Source organism: Lactuca serriola, chromosome 6 (genome assembly GCF_051521515.1).
Source record: "Lactuca serriola cultivar US96UC23 chromosome 6, Lser_US96UC23_V15, whole genome shotgun sequence".
NCBI classification, from domain to species: Eukaryota; Viridiplantae; Streptophyta; class Magnoliopsida; order Asterales; family Asteraceae; genus Lactuca; species Lactuca serriola.
The window spans coordinates 48002869-48020544 of NC_136413.1; the positions used below are offsets into that span (position 1 = coordinate 48002869).

At 30.5% G+C, this 17676-nt stretch overlaps 2 protein-coding genes across 3 annotated transcripts; both read right to left on the reverse strand.

The window, feature by feature from the left end:
• Window positions 1–6756: 6756 nt before the first annotated feature.
• LOC145059444 (dihydroneopterin aldolase 2-like) lies at window positions 6757–7891 on the reverse strand. Its single transcript, XM_079007300.1, has 3 exons — window positions 7751–7891; window positions 7117–7335; window positions 6757–7041 (listed from the first exon to the last, which is right to left on the reverse strand). Exons 2-3 carry the CDS (start codon window positions 7302–7304, stop codon window positions 6837–6839), a joined length of 393 nt encoding a protein of 130 aa, XP_078863426.1. The 5' UTR covers window positions 7305–7335; window positions 7751–7891; the 3' UTR covers window positions 6757–6836.
• Window positions 7892–10462: 2571 nt separating this feature from the next.
• Window positions 10463–15628, reverse strand: LOC145058242 (ubiquitin carboxyl-terminal hydrolase 8-like). Of its 2 annotated transcripts, none has more exons than XM_079006172.1 (13): window positions 15291–15628; window positions 14948–15163; window positions 14102–14231; window positions 13968–14027; window positions 13790–13879; window positions 13368–13712; window positions 13146–13286; window positions 12897–13067; window positions 12550–12807; window positions 12311–12465; window positions 11707–12225; window positions 10979–11258; window positions 10463–10845 (listed from the first exon to the last, which is right to left on the reverse strand). In XM_079006172.1, exons 1-13 carry the CDS (start codon window positions 15542–15544, stop codon window positions 10741–10743), a joined length of 2724 nt encoding a protein of 907 aa, XP_078862298.1. In that variant the 5' UTR covers window positions 15545–15628; the 3' UTR covers window positions 10463–10740. The 2 variants fall into 2 exon arrangements, with proteins under 2 accessions (XP_078862298.1, XP_078862299.1); XM_079006173.1 differs by having other exon boundaries at window positions 14948–15194; window positions 15291–15544.
• Between the last annotated feature and the right edge of the window lie 2048 nt (window positions 15629–17676).

The window sequence follows — 17676 nt, forward strand, 5'->3', positions numbered from 1 at the left end:
ATGCAATTGTGAATCGTTCATATGCGGAACTCGACGAGTCGGCCCAACTCGACGAGTGCATTGCACAGACTCGACGAATTGGCCAGTCAGATCCTTGATTTTTTGATTTTGATAATCGTGGCTTGATTAGGATAATTACCTTAATTCGTTTTTCTGCCTAAAATTGAATTTTTATTAAAGGTAATTGTATATCCTTATCAATTTTAATGATTTGGTTTAATTTTGGATAATTAATGATTAATTTAATTATTAAAAATTTTAACCTGGTATTTTTTTTAAAGTTTTAAAAATACCTCCCCCCCCCCCCCCCCCCTTGGTTTTGGAATTTAAAATTTAATCAATTAGTTAAATTTTGAAATCTTAATTTCTAGAACCCTAGTATTTTAAAAGTTTAAAATACACATTTATATATTGTAAGATTAAAAGTTTATATATATATATATATATATATATATATATATATATATATATATATATATATATATATATATATATATATATAGAAAAGAAAAATGTCAGTCTTACCGTTAGTAGGCCTCATTCACGAAGCTGGTCTATAAGGGGTGTTTAAGGTTTCTGGTCTATAAGCATGATATGAATTGTGCGCCCGTTAGGCAAGTCAGACTCATATTGTGGGCTCAAGGATAATCCAGTCTTTTAGCTGTGAACCTAGTACATGTTGTTATATTATGTACACTATTTGATTACGTGTTGTTACTTTGGGGGAACTCATTAAGCTTCGTGCTTACAGTTTTGGTTTATGGTTTCAGGTACATCAGCGGATCTTGTCAGGGTGAAGGCGTGAATGTACACATTCTCGTGTTTTTTGATTTATAATTTCTGGGATACTCTGAAAACTATGTTGAGAACGATTCTGGTTTTAAACAATATTTTGGAAACAATGATTTTTGTAAACACTTCTATAGATAAAGGGTTGCTTTGAAAAGTTTAAATTTTATGGATGTTACATCCAATTTCTATAAATTTCTAGTTCGTGATATCCTATCACTGCTTTAATCTAAAATTGTTCCTTGATGGATCACCCCCTTAATATGGAATTGATGATACCCAAACATAGAATTAAAATATTAGAAAATGACATATTATGCTTACTATGTATTGCACATTTACCCATTCATTCCCTTAAGTTATTTATATCCTTTATGAGGGAACAAAATTGTTAGTGACCTGTTTATTTGGTCCCTCTAACCTACCATTACCAGTTGTGGCTTTTAATTAATTAAAAAAAAAGTCGAATGCAGATTTTGTTGCACTGTTACAATACCCCGCTCTCGCTACTTATACTTCAAAAGGCTCATTGAAGACAATAAAGGATCCGATTAGCACACTTGCGACAAACGACATTCGAAAGTACGATCTGACCGTTGAGACGGATGGAGACTCCGCCATACTTGATTATGGATTTTCCACTTTGCATGTTGCTAGCACAGTTCTTGATTCGACGTCACTTTGTATCTTTATAGTTGGCAATTACTACTCCTCCGACGTCATCTCCCACTGTCGTTCCTACTCCGTCAAATGACCCCACGGCCGCCTCCCAATTAGCAATGCGAACAACGCCGTTGATAGCGTCAAAGTTCAGTCGGTCTTGATAATGATGTCATACATTATGTTTTGACTGTGATTTCGATTATATGCGCTTTTTTGTTTACTTTATCATTTAATTATGGATTTTATGTTTAGATTATTATTATGGTTTGTTCAGTTTAAACGTACATGTGCATTTTAGAAGCAGGTGGTAGTATTACCTTGATATCTATGAGTGTGTCTTTGAGTGATATTGTTACCCTGGGATACTTTGTTCGGTACAAGTTTTTGTTTTGTTCTGTTTCTGTTTTTCTTTTTTTCTTTAGATTCAAGTGTGTAACAAACCTGCAAGGTGGAGGCAGTTGTTATAGATTGGGGGGGGGGGGGGGGGGGGGGAGGGGATCATGAGCCATCCTGCAATGAAACGAGTCCCTCCATCGAAGTGCTAGTGTGTGTTCTTCTAATACTGTCTCAATCAGGGTGTGTAAGATTTGACCCAAAAGGGAAACCAGTACTAACCCTTCCTTTACTCGGTGCTTGAGATCAAAATTTTGATTCTTCCCTATAGTTTTAATTCTTGAATCAGATTGAGAGAGAGAAGAAGGAGAGGATGAATTTTTTGACTTTTCAAAATCAATGGCAAAGGTTACCCCTTCATTTTGTCCAAAATGACTAAATTTATCCGACAAAAACAACATTAATGATCTAGAAATCACAAAAAATACTTAAGGGAACGAATGGACAAATGTACAAAACATCGCAGGGTTAATATGTCATTTTCTCTTAAAATATCATTTCGGAAATTCATATTTGAAAAGTCTTTCAAGTAATCCGGAAACCTCTTGATTCCAAAAATCATCCTATATTCCACCCTTTACCCCCAACAATTCCAACACAAATCTTCATCTTATTAAATGGTCTAACAAACAACATCTAATAAAAATATAATTATTGTCGTTTTCCTATCAATGTACTTGGTAAGAATACCACAATATAAGAATTGAATTCGTATTATTTTAATTTCAATGTGTTGTAACTAACATGGGTAAGAGATGGGCCATTTTGATATTGACAGCCAACATATAATTAAATATTGTTATGAATGGGTGAATTTAAGAATTAAATTCTTATTATTATTATTTATTTATTTACGAGATCACTTGTTCAACCAAATATAGGAAATGTCGTATGCGACACCGCATAATGTTTGTTCATGTAAATCATGTGGTATTCGTATTATTTTCCTTATACGCAATACCTTTATCAGTTACTTTTCTTGTTCCTCTATATGGGCGATTACTATTAAATCCACAAATAAACTCTATCTAAAATAAATTATCTAAACTAATGTACTACAATTTACTAGCTAATCTAAATTGAAAATTTTAACGTGGATTCATCAATGAAAAATAGTTAATTAGTTAACTAGGTATGCAAACAAATAAAAAAGAATTACCGACTTTGAAGGATTAACTATATTTTTTTATCAGAAAAAGACAAATCTAAGCAAAATAATAATAATAATAATAATAATAATAATAATTTTTCAAGATTAAGGCAATTCTTAGGTTATGTTTAAAAGCTACGTCTTAGCTGATGAAAAATAATATTTGATAAAAACTAACGGAGTAAAATGACATAAAAGAGCAAATAGAAAAATAATTCAATATTATAAGACAAATACATAATATATTTCATTAAATTAAAATAATTTATGTTTCAGTGAAATTTCATGCATCTTGTATTATACTCACAACTAGATTATAGCCCGCGTTAAACGCGGGAAACGTATAAAAAAACATATAATCGTTTATAGATATTGTATAATGATTACAAAAAAAATATATGGTTATTGGTATTATTGAAATGTGTAGAAAATACATTGAAAACGATAAATATATATCATCATTGAAATATCTCTTTGTAGACATCATTTTTTGTTTTATTAGTTGAACGACTTTCCTCGTCTCATATAGTTATGATATTTATATATTTATAAGCATTTTAATTAGACGTTCCTTGCATAATATTGTTACTTAATTTAAACATATATTGACAACCAATATACCGTTTTTTCTATTGCATTAAATATTGACAACTATTTCATTTATTCAAATAAAGTTATGTAATATAATTTATAAAATGTTAAATGTTATATAGATTTAATTTTAGTATATAATCAATGAAGATTCTTTTCTAAATCATGATTGGTTTATTTTAAATTGATTATAAATATAAATGCTAGCTTTTATGTTTGTTCTTATTTATTTAGTGTTCGCAAGAACTTTGCATTAGTTTTGGCGCAACTTTGAATAATTTTAGTATATTATCAATGTAATTTGATATATCTGTCAATTATATGAAATATCAAATAATGATATTTCATTACTGTTGTGATAATTTAGTTTATATATTGTATTTTCAATAATCTTAACGGTCTTATTTTTTCTAATAACCGTAAAGCTTTTACTAAATGTACTTTTTACAAATCTCCTAATATCTTATAATTTTTATCTTACTTTATAATTTTTCATAACTATGTTATTTTCAAGATTGACTGTTTTAATAGTATTTTTTTTTTCAGTCTATTCAATTTTATATTTTATTGTACAACATCATCATTTGTATGTATTCTGAAATTTCACTTTAAAAATGCTTAATGTTTACACCTTGATATTAATTTTTTTAATAAACTCATGTAATAATTATGGAATATATATCTCATTTTAATTAACATTCACTTCCTTTATTATATCAAATTCCTCATTAAACAGATATACTTTTGGAAAATAATAATTATAATAGGGCAGCATTATCTAAGACGTAAATGTTTGATATACTTTTGGAGAAAAAAAAATCAGGATCATTAAAAAGAATTTATATAAAGAAAATACAAATTTAAATTTGTTGAAATTATGGATGAAATTACTGGCGAAAATTTATTTTGGAGGGAGTTGTATTTTGTAAGGTATAATAATATTACAAAATTTCAAATATCTATATTTGTTGTGTAAATTAATAAATTTTATTGTTACTATACAAAGATAAAAAAGTAGGTTGATATGATATACAAAAACATAATAATTTCAATGATATTTTAAAATCATGCCAAAATTAACCGGATTCTTATGACATAAAAATTTTAAAAAAATCATAATTATCTCTAATATATAAAAGTAACATTTTCGTAATTAATGTCAGTTCCCAAGATAGTTAATTTTTATTGTGTTAAAGGTACCTAATATCTTTTCATGTTTATTTGAAAAGTTTCAAAAAAAGTAGTTAAATTATTCATGTAATTTGTGACAAAGAAAATCGAAATATATGAATACCTACATTTGATATAGGAACAAAAAATAATCGAAAAAAATATAAAAAGAGAAAGAAGGTACTGACCTTATAGCGCACAAGAGCGAATGTTTATAGCAGAGAATGATGATGGAAGTTATAAGTAATATTAACGATGTTGTAGGAGAAGGTTTGAAGAAAAGAAATGATTGAAAATAAATATGAGTCGCGGATTCAATGATGAATCGTATATGTATGTGATAATTTGAATATGATTTTTCGGTATTAATGATTTCCTAATAAAAAAATATTTTTATATTAATGGTTTACTAATATAAACGGATTTATATTAATGATTGATATTAAGCCCTTGATTGAAATGATTTGTTAGTAATATATTTTTAAAATTGACCATATTAAAATCTTTATAACTGAAAATTCAAGATGTAAAATATGGAAAGCTTTTATTGGAATTAAATACATTCCATTTTAACGAATGTAAGTTATTGATTGATGATTGGAAAATATTTATTGGAATTAAATACATTCCATATGGGGAAGATGATGTCAGCAATTTGATCTAAGGGTGGAAAAAATAAGATAGAAATACAATCAATGGTCCAGATTATTTAAGATGATGTCATAAGGTTTCTCTTTTAATAATATTTAAGATATTATTATTAATTTAATGTATCTCATATCTCATGGTGTGACTCTTGAATGTTATTATAACTAGATTTTAAATGATCGTCTAATTATTCTACAGTACATAGTAGTAAAAAAGAATTAATAATAAATATCTGAACAGTTAAAAAAATTGCTACTGTTTTCTTACCATTTATGATTTAACTCTTTGACATTGTACTTTACCCTTATTCAAACGAAAGTTTGCATATTAAATATACGATGAAATTGTAGGGTCAATCACATAGCTGATAGCTTACGTAAATAATATTATTTTTGAAAAATGAAATAATGGATCATTCAGGTAGCTTCAATAAATACTAATATTTAAAATGATACTATTATTGTATAAAGACAGAAGCTTGTGATTGTTTATGATGAATTATATTAGTTATATTGATTAAATTTTTTTATTTAATAAAGAATACATTTGGAAGAATTCTAAAAGAATTTATAATATTGTTTCGAAATGTTAGTCCAAGTAGGCTTTTTTTAAAGATATCCTGATTATAAACTACTTTTTAGCTTTAACAAATACAAAATTAAAAAAAAAAAAAAAAAAAAAAAAAAAAAAAAAAAAAAAAAAAAAAAGGTTAGTAGTAGTGTGTTAAACATAACTTTACGCTTTTCCCAAATAATCATAAATTTCCCAGATTAAAACTGCAAAATATCTACAACAAGGTTGTTTCGAAAGCAAAATATTAAAAAAAAAAAAATGAGTAAGAGTATTATTTTGTAAGTTTTTAAGCTGCAAAAAAACCCAAAATGATGTCGTTTCGAGAAAGAAAAAAAAAACATAGATTTATATCCTGCAAAATTACTGTTCACCATGAAATTATTCATATAGGAAAAACCATGACTTATTCTCAATAAAACATTTTTTTAAGTTTTTTTGTAATAGGAGTTTTCAAAGATGATTTTCACATCAAAACATATATTTCTACTGTTAAAATGAAGTTTTAGCTTGAGAGATTTAAAAAAAAAAAAAAAAAAAACCCTACATAGGAAAGTCCGAAAGACAGTTCGAAAGGCCATAATAGGCACATGTGAAATTAATGCATATTTTGGAGGAAAAAGTTATTTTTCGTCTGAAGAAGTAGGAATTTCCGTATGATGTCAGAAGCCATTAAATTTCAAAAGGCCCAACAATAAATTTGCTAACATGACATGACATTGTAATGCAAAACTTGATTAAATCAAATTAAAAAAAAAAATACACAAATCATAACATACAGATTACAAAAAACACTTGTTTCATTCTGATATTACATAAAGTTTATGTTCATAATAGGAAGATTAAAAAGGAGTCTTAATTCTTAAAGAGGCATATCAATGGTTCTATATCTCATAATCTCAACACCTAAATAATCAAGAGGACCAGGAACAGCAACATGCGGCTTTTTAACCACCACACGAACAGCCGTAATCCGAGAAAGATTGTTTAAGGTTGTTGTTGCAATCAGTTGTGCCACTGATTCTAGAAGGTTCTGAGAAGGACCTTCCACAATATGTTTTGCAATCCTTCAAACACAAATAAATTATATTTTCAAATTTGGAAATAAATTAAAGATGTTTATGTAATGTATATAGCTATACCTATAGATGTCTGTATAACTGACTGTATCAGACATGTTGTCAGACTGCCCGGGTGCCCGAAGATCCATCCAAGCGTCTATATCTATTATGAACTTCTGCCCGAGTTTCTTTTCCTCTTGATGAACACCATGATACCCATGAAACATTAAACCCCTTAGTAACAATTTGTCTCCCTCAGTTGATGTCATTTTTCTCAATCTTTTTTGGGTATAACTGGATCTTAAAACAATAAAACAGCAAAAAGATTAATAACATGATATATATACTTGGGTAATTAATGGGAAAGATCATGACTTTTTGGAAGAAAAAAAATGTAAGATTAGGCAGATGTTGTACACTACCACTTTAAAATTGTGAAGAGTTCGGTCAGGAATTTTATCAAACACCTTATATGCAATGCAAGTATGCAACATCTTTATAAAGAATGCAACATCTTTATAAAGAAAACACACATAGTGAATGGTAGAGTAGTTTTTTTGTTTCCGTATTCGATTTCTAGATCTACACATGGTTTATATGACTAGTTCGATATCGGTTGAAAACATTGAGAACCAAATACAAATATGGAGGTCAACTGTCGACAGTCGAGCAGCGAATTCATGGGAGAAAGAGGGAGATTTGTGCGAGTTATTACCTGGCTTGCTCAGGGAAGATGGACGGCGGCGATGGAAGATTCCGTTCACGGAGAAGATGGATGAGGACGGCGATTTAATTATGCGGCTGGGAAAACAACTGAACAAGGAAACAAAGGGTTAAAACTACATAATGGTCCCTGTGTATTTGTTTTCTATTGTTATGACTATGATCTAGTTTTTGTTTTTTTGTTTTCTTTTTCATTATTTTTAGCGTTTAACTTAACCTTTAGTTGTTGAATTGGTATAAAACTATAAAACTAAAAAACTTAACCTTTGGCTGTTAATTGGTATAAAACTATAAGGGATAATGACTTAAAAAAAGTAACATATTTTTTTATTTGTATATATTTGGTCATGAGCTTTTTATTCGTCTATATATAATTTTTCAATTTATTAAACTGTACACATTCAGTCATTATGACCGTTACTACAGATTAGCCGGGAAAAATGACTTAATAGGATAATATATTTTTCATTTTGTACACATTTAGTCCTTAATATTTTTGTACGCATTTAGTAGTTAATATTGTTTTGTTTCAAAATAAGTCATTTTTATTTTTATACTCATTCAGTACTTATAAATGATTTGTTTAGGTTTTTCTCATAACATCTTACATGTGACATTCATTGATGAGGTATTTGGGGTTGTTAATGCTTATGTCCATCGAGATCTCGGATGCTTAGTTGCGTAGGTCTTGTGGTGTGGCTTAGATCTTGTGTTTTGAACATCGGAATTTCTTCATACGATATCATATTTTATCGATCTTTATATCCACGTGTTTGTTTTTTGAATTAAATATAACTTTCGTTAAGATTACTCCCGCTAAAATATATTATGTTTTTACTTACGATTTTATAAAAAAAAACGTCCATACACGTATTCATAAAAAAACGTATGGATATAAAGAATTCAAATTATGAAACAATAAATGGTGTAGTGCAAAAACACATAAAGAATATGAAACTAGTAATTGGACTACTAGTCTATTACTTACTAAGTTGTGTGATTTTAAGCTTTCACACACTTATATATGAGGTTATGTATTTAGTCAAACCAACTCTTTTAAGTCTAACTTCACATTATCTTCTTATTTTTTTTCGGACGTCATCTATATATGGTTAAGACTGATTGTCTTAACCAACCTAACTGCAACCATCAGTTGTCTCATATATCTCATATAGACATGTCTTAACCACCATCAATCCTCATTCCCTTACTTTCTTGACGATCAACGTCATTCCTAACGAAATTTTAGTATTATGTCTGATATCCTATCAAACATTGTTATATCACATGTTCATTGTAACATCCTCATTTATATTTATAAGAACTTCCATCTTCCTTCCATGTTCTTTGTTAACCGGTTAATATTTTGATCCATAGACTAAAAATAAGCCACAATAGATGATTCGTAGGTCTAGAAATGTAACGAGACGGGTGGTTTTACAGTTCAAAATTTGCGTAACTTGATGGCTACTGCGGAAGAGGTCTTAGACATGTTTCTTTTTCATTGGGAGGGTTGGGCTCCTCTAAAAGTGAATTGTTTTGTCTAACGTTTATGTTTAAACAGGATCCCAGTTGCCGACAACCTTGTTGTTAGAGGTGTGACTTTGTCATCGTCTCTTTGCCCACTTGTGGTATTGAAATTTGCCCACTCTATGGTATTGAACAGGAAGATATCAAGCATCCGTTTTTAAGTGTGGTTTTGCAAAAAAAGTTCAGAGTTGGTTTTGTAACCGATCGATGTTATTGAAATCTACTCCTATGGATGTGTTTCTGACATGTTGAGGATGGTAAAGACCTTGGTGTTGAATAAGAAAAGGAAGAGATTGTTATGGGCCCTCATATATTCGGTTTTATGAAACATATGGAAGACTAGAAATACTTTAGTTTTCAAAAGTTTCAGGAGCAACCCAATGAAGACAACCGATGATATTCAGTTAATCTCTTTCAATTGGTTGAAATATAGAGGGAGGTTTAGTTCTTTAAATTGGTTTGACTGGTGTAATACTCTTACTTCCCTTGTTTGTATATTGTAACTTTTTTAGCATCTCACTAGTTTCGTTTTAATTTGATTCCGTTGTTCAAAAAAATAAGCCACAATATAGAATGTCTCCTTCGGTTTCATTGACACCTTGTCGCACAAAACTCACTTGGCCACCCTCTACTATAAGTATAACCGCTCAACCCCTATGTTGCCATAATGAACAACATCATTCATAATGCTCTTTCCTGATAGATACAACTATTAACCCTAAATACTTAGAAATTCAAACATTCAAACTTATTATTGACACACATCCAAAAGCAATTAGGAGATATTCATAGCCATACACTAAGGTGCGTCTACACATGACATAACATTATGACCTTGTAACGTGTTTGTTGCGTATTGGATTATAGATGCTACTGGTATCAATAGGACAATTTTAACTTTTTTGTCTCACCTATAAACTGGGACCAAGATTTAGCTATTGATTTATTAATTGTATAAAAGACGTAAATGGCCTATCAAAACAGAGAATATTGAGCACTTCTTTACGAAAGAATCAAAAAATACATTGTAATTTCTAATATCAAAACTTTATAAACAAACTTAAAAAAACAATAATAATACTAAAAATATTAATTAATCAACAATTATAGCCATCGGCAATTCAAAGTGATCTGCCATCATAAAGGTCGACAAAAAAAAAAAAAAGTCAAACCAAACCAAAAGGTTGCAATTTCTATAAGAATAAAAAAAAAAACATCAGTCAAAAAGCAAGCAAAAAAGCTTGTTAGACTCCAAACAAATTGTGGTGGCCTAACTCCAAAAACTTTTAAAAGTCTAATCTAAGTACCATGTACAAGTACTAGCAATCACACCACCACCCTCATTTTAATGAAAAAAATAAAATAAAAATTAATCTATATCTCTCTCTTTCTCTCTTTGTATGTAATTAATTGGCCAGAAATCTACACTGGGATTGGGCCCACAATAACTTCCTAAACTCTCTTGTAAAAAAGAACATAAGCTGCAGATGTCTTGATTTGGTCTTCACTAATCGGGTACACCTGGCTGTCATTAAACTCATACCACTCCTCTCCACACTGCATCACCACACCACACCAACAAAATAATTAAACAACTTAATTACACTTTTGGTCCCTCAGGGAACAAAAATGTAATATACTCTCTTTTTTTTTATAAACTTGTTTTAAAATTAAACCAAAAAAAAATTACCTTTGCAAAAGCAGTGTAGTGACCACCACCCATTCCACCATAATGATTGCTCACTGCATACAACTTGTAACGAAAACACGATTGGTTATCTTCATCTTTTTCCACTGTATAACTCGACACATCAAAATCATCAATTGGAAAGTCAACAAAAGTCTCCAATTTGTCCTTCAAAAACCGATTGTAAGAAAATCTTTTTAAATGAATTATCACAATTTCAGGCAATCTCCATAAATCCAACTTCTTGCTAGCTTGTCTATGCTCCTTGCACTTCGGACAGTACCTGAAAATTTATTAAAACCAATTTTACATATATTCATCTTACCATAACTATTATCATTAAATTACATAAACGGTCCCTGTGATTAACCAAACGTTACGTATTCGGTCCTCATGAAAAATTTAACCTTTTTTGGTCCCTAAAATCAAGTTCCATAACACATCTCGTTCTTACGTCGGACGCCCTTTACACGTTTCTGTTAAACCCAGTCCTGAGGGTATTTTTGTCAAATCCCTTACAGATTTGACAAAAATACCCTTTCGGTTTAACAGAAACAAGTAAAAGGTGTCCGGCATAAGACCGAGGTGTGTTACGAAACTTGATTTCAGGAACCAAGAAAGGTTACATTTTTCATGACGAGGACCAAATCTTTAACGTTTGGCTAACCACAGGGACCATTTATGTAATTTTACTCTACTTGTAAACAGATTAGTAAGACGACGTAACCTACCACATGTCTTCGGGTCCTAATGGCTCTTCCTTCAAGAAGGCTTCAAGACATTTATACAACGAGACGGATTCCGGGGGCGTTTTGGTAATTAACGCAATCCCACCTGTTTCCGGTAAATTACTTAAAATGGAAGTATCGTATCGTTTCAACATTTCATCAGGCCACGAGACACGAACGGAAATTATACGCGTTTCCGGGATTAACAACGGTTGTTCATCCATTATAATTGTGGGCCCCTCTGAATAATGCCCTTGCTGTTGCAGATAGAATAGAAACCCCTCACTCTTTGAATCATCATCATCATCATCAGCTAACTTTTCATCAACATCCATTCCAGTAGTGTCTTGTTGATCAGGGGTATTTTCGGGATAATCTAAAGAAAACTCCTCGGGCATTACAAGTGGGTGGAGTAATTTAAGGAACTTGTTGTGGATATCTGAACCGTTAGTGGATTCAGGTACCCTTGCTACAAATGGGATCCCAAACTTTCTCAAAACTGGCAACCCTTCAACATATGACCTAAATAAATGTATACCAAATAAAGATTTAAACTAGGGCATTATTGTCATTTTATCTCAAATAATTACAAAAAAAAAAAACTTACTCTTCATAGCGCCAATGAGTAAAGACAACCAAAGGTAACGAATCTTCCTCTTTAAGTAACCTATAAGCAACAAAACAATCACGATCCCTAACCAGTTCTAATGAGTCATTACGTGTATCCAGCTCCAAGAAACGAATAATGCAGTTGTTGTATATCTGCAAAACATTTCAAAAAAATAATGTTTATATTATATTAAGAACTTTAATCTTATGTGTTTGTAGATGTAATTATGTAGATACCTCAGCAACAAGCAAAGTTTCATCATCTCTTAAAGAACACGCGATGCTTAATGCTTGAATAAGATCTTTAAACTTTCCATATTTAGGAACATTTACAGTAACTGGAATTGGTAAAGTTGTTCCATCAGTGCTTAACACTGTCAATGTCATGGTTCTCATTGATGTTGAAGGTAAGGGTAGAGATAGATATATGAATGGATCAAATGTCACTGAATGTTTCTTGCAAAGAGGACATATTAAAGTTGACCGATACTGCCCCTGTGAAGATATGGAAATAATATTATTATATTGTTGCATCTTTCAAACATAATAATATGTTAAGGAAAATAATATATTCGGAAGCTGACTTGGCACATGTCAACTATTATGGAATCATTTCGAGCTAAATGATTCCTCCAGTGTTCATCTGCTACTTCTTTGTCTGAAATTCCATCCACGTCCTTTATCTCATTATAAGGCTTGATTTTAACGCGGTTTAAATCTTCATGGAGTCCATCCAGTAGAAAAGCAAGAAACTCCTGTATCCAAAAATTTATTATTATATCAATAAGGGTATTTTCGACTTTTCGTAATTATAAAAGTTACAGATGACCAACCTGGGAATCATGCTGATTGTAACCACTGAATTGAGGGGCAAAACCGGCGAGTCTTGACTTAAATGCCCTTGGGGCCACAGCAGTAGCGCCTGGTGTCCATAGCTGTCTTAGCAAGTCTCCAAATGCTAGAGCAAGCTTCCCCTGGTCAAAATGTGTGTAAGGGTATTTTAGTAATTTCACTTTTCAAGAACTGAAAACTTATTAAATGCAAACTATACATACATTTACGCCAAGTGGGTTTTCAAAGTTGAGATCTTTTCTGAAGTCTCCAAGGAAATAATCAACAAGATGTGAAGTATGGCCTAAGCATTGGATAGCACTGTTCATAAAACACGTGTTTCCAAGATTGTACAATCCGGTCAAACCTAAACTATAAGTTTGACTTAAGTTACTAGTAATTAATGGATGGTCAACCCTGACATATGAGTTGACTTTTTCAGAGTGGCCATTCAACTTCAATGAACTACTGGAAGAAATATCTTCAGTATTCGAGTCTTCAACTGACATATCGTTTTCTGTTTGCATTATATCACAAGATAAGCCATAAACTTGTAACTCCAAGAAAATCTGCATTGCAGTAAATAAGGGTGGTTTAGTAATTTTAATAGGAAGCTCATAAAAGGGTATTCGGTAAAAGTAACTACCTCTGCATTCATTAGTTCAGATTTATCAGATAGAATTCTGCCTTGTAAAAAAAACTTGGTTATTTGCCCTGAAAAATCCCAAATCTTCACCTGCAAAACATATGGAATCATTTAATAACATCCACAAGACCTGAAAAAGGTCAAAGGTCAGAGAAAAAAAAAGTCAAAAGTCACTCACCAAGCCAGACTTGACATTGAATATTTGGCAAGATTTATCAAAAGCTCCAATCCCATTGCCCTAAATGAAAACACAGATTAGAAGACACAATACAAATAGTCATATTCACAAGAGCAAGAAAATAGTTATATTACCTTTTGGCTAATCTTTACAACCAATGAATTTGTTGTTCCAGAAATCGAAAGACTGATTTGTAAAGGAAATAAGTCGGCCTTGTTATCTTCTACTGCTACAAAGTTCCCAACACTCTTCATATCATAATGCCTGAAAGAAAGAGCATAGTATTGAAAGGAAGTGTTACCAATCATCAAAGAAGTTGCATATCTTTCTAAATATAACAAAACTTGAATAGAAGAGTGTTGAGTACAAACAAGTATCTTTCTATTTTGTGCAATGACGTAAAGAGAAGTGCTAAAACTACTTATCATTAGTTAATATTGGTGGTTATCATTATCGGTAGGAAAGATCTTTAAAGCACTAGCATAGTGGTAGACATCAATTATGTTTTATCCTTTTTTTCAAATTAAAAGTTGCACTTGGTTCTTGTTTGCTAACATCTTCCACTTCCTATTCGCTCATCTATCCATGAACACCGAATATAAAAGTACTACAAAGTACAACCAAATTGAACAGATAATACCATATGATATCAAGTACTAAAATGCCATAACTATTTAAGAGCTACAGCTCATAAGCTTCAATCACCAACCTTGATATGAGTGTTGTGACAGCTGACATAGATTGCTGCAACTTAAGAACCATATGCGTTATTAATGTAAACCAGAATTCTAATGATCCAAGTTTGCTTATATTTACATATAAGAGCGAATTGAAATTGGAAATAGCAACTATTTGCTAATAATAATGCAAATCTAACAACAGCTAATCTTCTATAAGAATCACAGTCATGTCAGAAAGCTAATAAATTCATGCACACAGGTAAACGGAAGAGCAATTCATTGAATAAAAAAAACCCTAACCATTTAAGAGCTCGATAGAACATCCACTCCGAGACCAACGCATATTCACGCCCCGAAACCCCTTGTTCTTCTCCCTTGCAACCATCGCTATCGCTTTCACTTCTTCTCATGTCCAGAATAATCTCCGATTCAAAATCATCAGAAAAGCAAGAACTTGTGGCGTACAAAACGCCATCGATTTCCCTAAACAATGACTCCCGCGTCTCATTCCACCACCTGAAAATCCAACGAACCAATCCACATATACCTATTTAAAAACCAACGCTTATCTCAGGACAAAATTGAACTAAGAAAACAACTCCATTGCCAAATCAAACACCAATTGGGCCACAATCAAACTCACATGTGATCAACGAGATAAAGCCGCTCATCATCGAGGTCGGACAGACTCTGGATTGAACGGACGGTGCTGCTGCTTCCGAACATCGAGTCGTCATCGCCGCCATCAGCGGAGAAAAAAAGTGAATCCATCCTGAGAAAATCTAGGGTTTTTGTTAGGATTTGGCGGAAGGTTGGGAGGATTTTTAGAGAGAGAAAATTAGTGAGGAGAGAGAAAGCAAATAGTTGAGCGAGTCGATTCTTGAAGCGATGGGTCATGAAGGGGAGGGGATCGCAGCAGCAGAAGATTTGAGACTTTATGTTGTCCTTTTGATGATGATGATGATTGATATGGGCAAAGTGCAATTGATTTTCAGTCTTTGACTACAACACTGTCTCTCTCTGTTCATCAAAATTTACACGTTGCCACCCTCATAAACTATTTTTTCTACTTGCATCCACTAACTTTTTTTTATAAAAAGTTTCGTTAACAAATAACTTTATACATAACATAAATACAATAAAATGTTACATAATATGATCTATGATGAATATTTATATTAGATTATTAAAAAAACATGTCATATAAATTAGCATAACATGTTGTGATTTGTGCGATTAAATTTCTTAGAACGATAATGATTTGTGTTTTTTAATTGTTGTATTGTATTATAATTTGATGAAGTCGTGTGAATAGTTCAAACCAACGTTATTTGGCTTATAAGTTTAAACAAATTTAACAGGTATCTGCTGATGGCTTTATTATAAATGTTAAAAATAACATAGTAGATATGTAGCGGTATAATTTACATCGCCTCGTATTACAAGGTAATATGTATTCAATGTGGACTAGGTTTACATAACTTTGAAGTGTTCTTTTTTCTAGAAATGAAACTTCCTTAACAAGGATTTGGGGTTTCTTGCACTGATTAATTATGTGTTGCAAACATGAGGCTATGTTTTATGTTTTAGAATCACTCCAAAAGAACCTTCATGACCACATGTGCTAAGTAGTGAAAGGATTTGAACACAAGTCAATATATTATTCACCATATCTTTCATATACCTTACAAAGTCACTACAACCCAAGTGGTTAACTTTGAACTGCTTAAGATGATGAAAATTGATTTATATATTTATGATTTTGTTTGAATTTCGACATTATTAATTATGGTAACTTGGCATTAACATATCACGTTTGGCTACAATGTTAAAGACATTTTCCATGAAAATGTATAATATGATACAAAATATAGGGCATCATCCAAGAGTAGTAACAAACCATTGAGTAAACTTTGACAACATGATTAGTAAAAGAATCACAACTTTTGTTATTTAAAAAAAAAAAATCCTTGACTTCAGAATTTTCCGATGAAATATATAGTTAAATCCAATAAACATGTTAGATATTTTTCACTTGAGGATAGTACATTGTCGTGTTCTCAGGGGACTAAACATATGCATAAGGTGAGTCTAAAACTGCTAATGAGTTGTGTTAAATAACTTTTATATTTGATATTGATTGATGCATGAAAAGTATTTTTCGCATGTAGCTATAAAAAGAAACTTCGAGTTAAAAAGGTTACTGAATAAAGTGATATATTCTTTCCATCATTGATAATCATTTATTTGTACAAACAAATAAACTAAATATATATATATATATATATATATATATATATATATATATATATATATATATATATATATATATATATATATATATGTATATAAATGTATAAAAGAGACATTTTTACTTACACCACGTGCATTTGAAACCTCTATCACTTTTCAATTTATTTCCAATAATTATTATAAATTGGTTAATAATTTTAAATTAATGCCAAAACAAAATTCTAATCATAAATTAACTAAACTACAATATTAAAATATCATATTTTACTTCTATTTATAAAATTATGACTTTAACTTTTTAACATATTATAGTTAACTTATTGGTTAAAATATGTTGTCGTATAAAAAATATTGTCATTTTTAAGTCACAACTTTGGTATAATTTATGATTTTATGCAAAACAGTTAAATTATTAATTTCAATTTAATATTAAATGGTTAACTTAAATCAAAATTTCGGTTACACTTGAAAACAATCGAGAGACTATTTTATAAATAGTTAAAATTTATAAATTATAGTGTTAAACCTAAATTGTAATCCAAAATTAATAAATAAAAAAAACATGAAACTATTTTTTATAATCATTAAGGATTTTCAAATAAGTAGCTTAAAAATAACTTACAAAAAAATAGTTAAAGGTAATATTATATATAAAAAAAAAATTGTAATGTTATCTTTGAAAAACAATGGTTGTTGTGTTAAATAATTATAATAAAAGAAAAATAACAATATTCATTAAATAAATTTTTAAAAATGTTATATTTATTTCTTATGTA

Excerpts from the sequence above, each read along its gene's own strand:
- LOC145059444 (XM_079007300.1), bottom strand. The coding sequence starts at position 7,304 with ATGACATCAACTGAGGGAGACAAATTGTTACTAAGGGGTTTAATGTTT. Across the intron at positions 7,042-7,116 it reads AGTTATACAGACATCTATAG|GATTGCAAAACATATTGTGG; the intron begins GTATAGCTATAT and ends TTGTGTTTGAAG.
- LOC145058242 (XM_079006172.1), bottom strand. The coding sequence starts at position 15,544 with ATGACCCATCGCTTCAAGAATCGACTCGCTCAACTATTTGCTTTCTCT. Across the intron at positions 14,028-14,101 it reads TTGTAAAGATTAGCCAAAAG|GGCAATGGGATTGGAGCTTT; the intron begins GTAATATAACTA and ends GTTTTCATTTAG. Across the intron at positions 12,808-12,896 it reads TAATAGTTGACATGTGCCAA|GGGCAGTATCGGTCAACTTT; the intron begins GTCAGCTTCCGA and ends ATATCTTCACAG.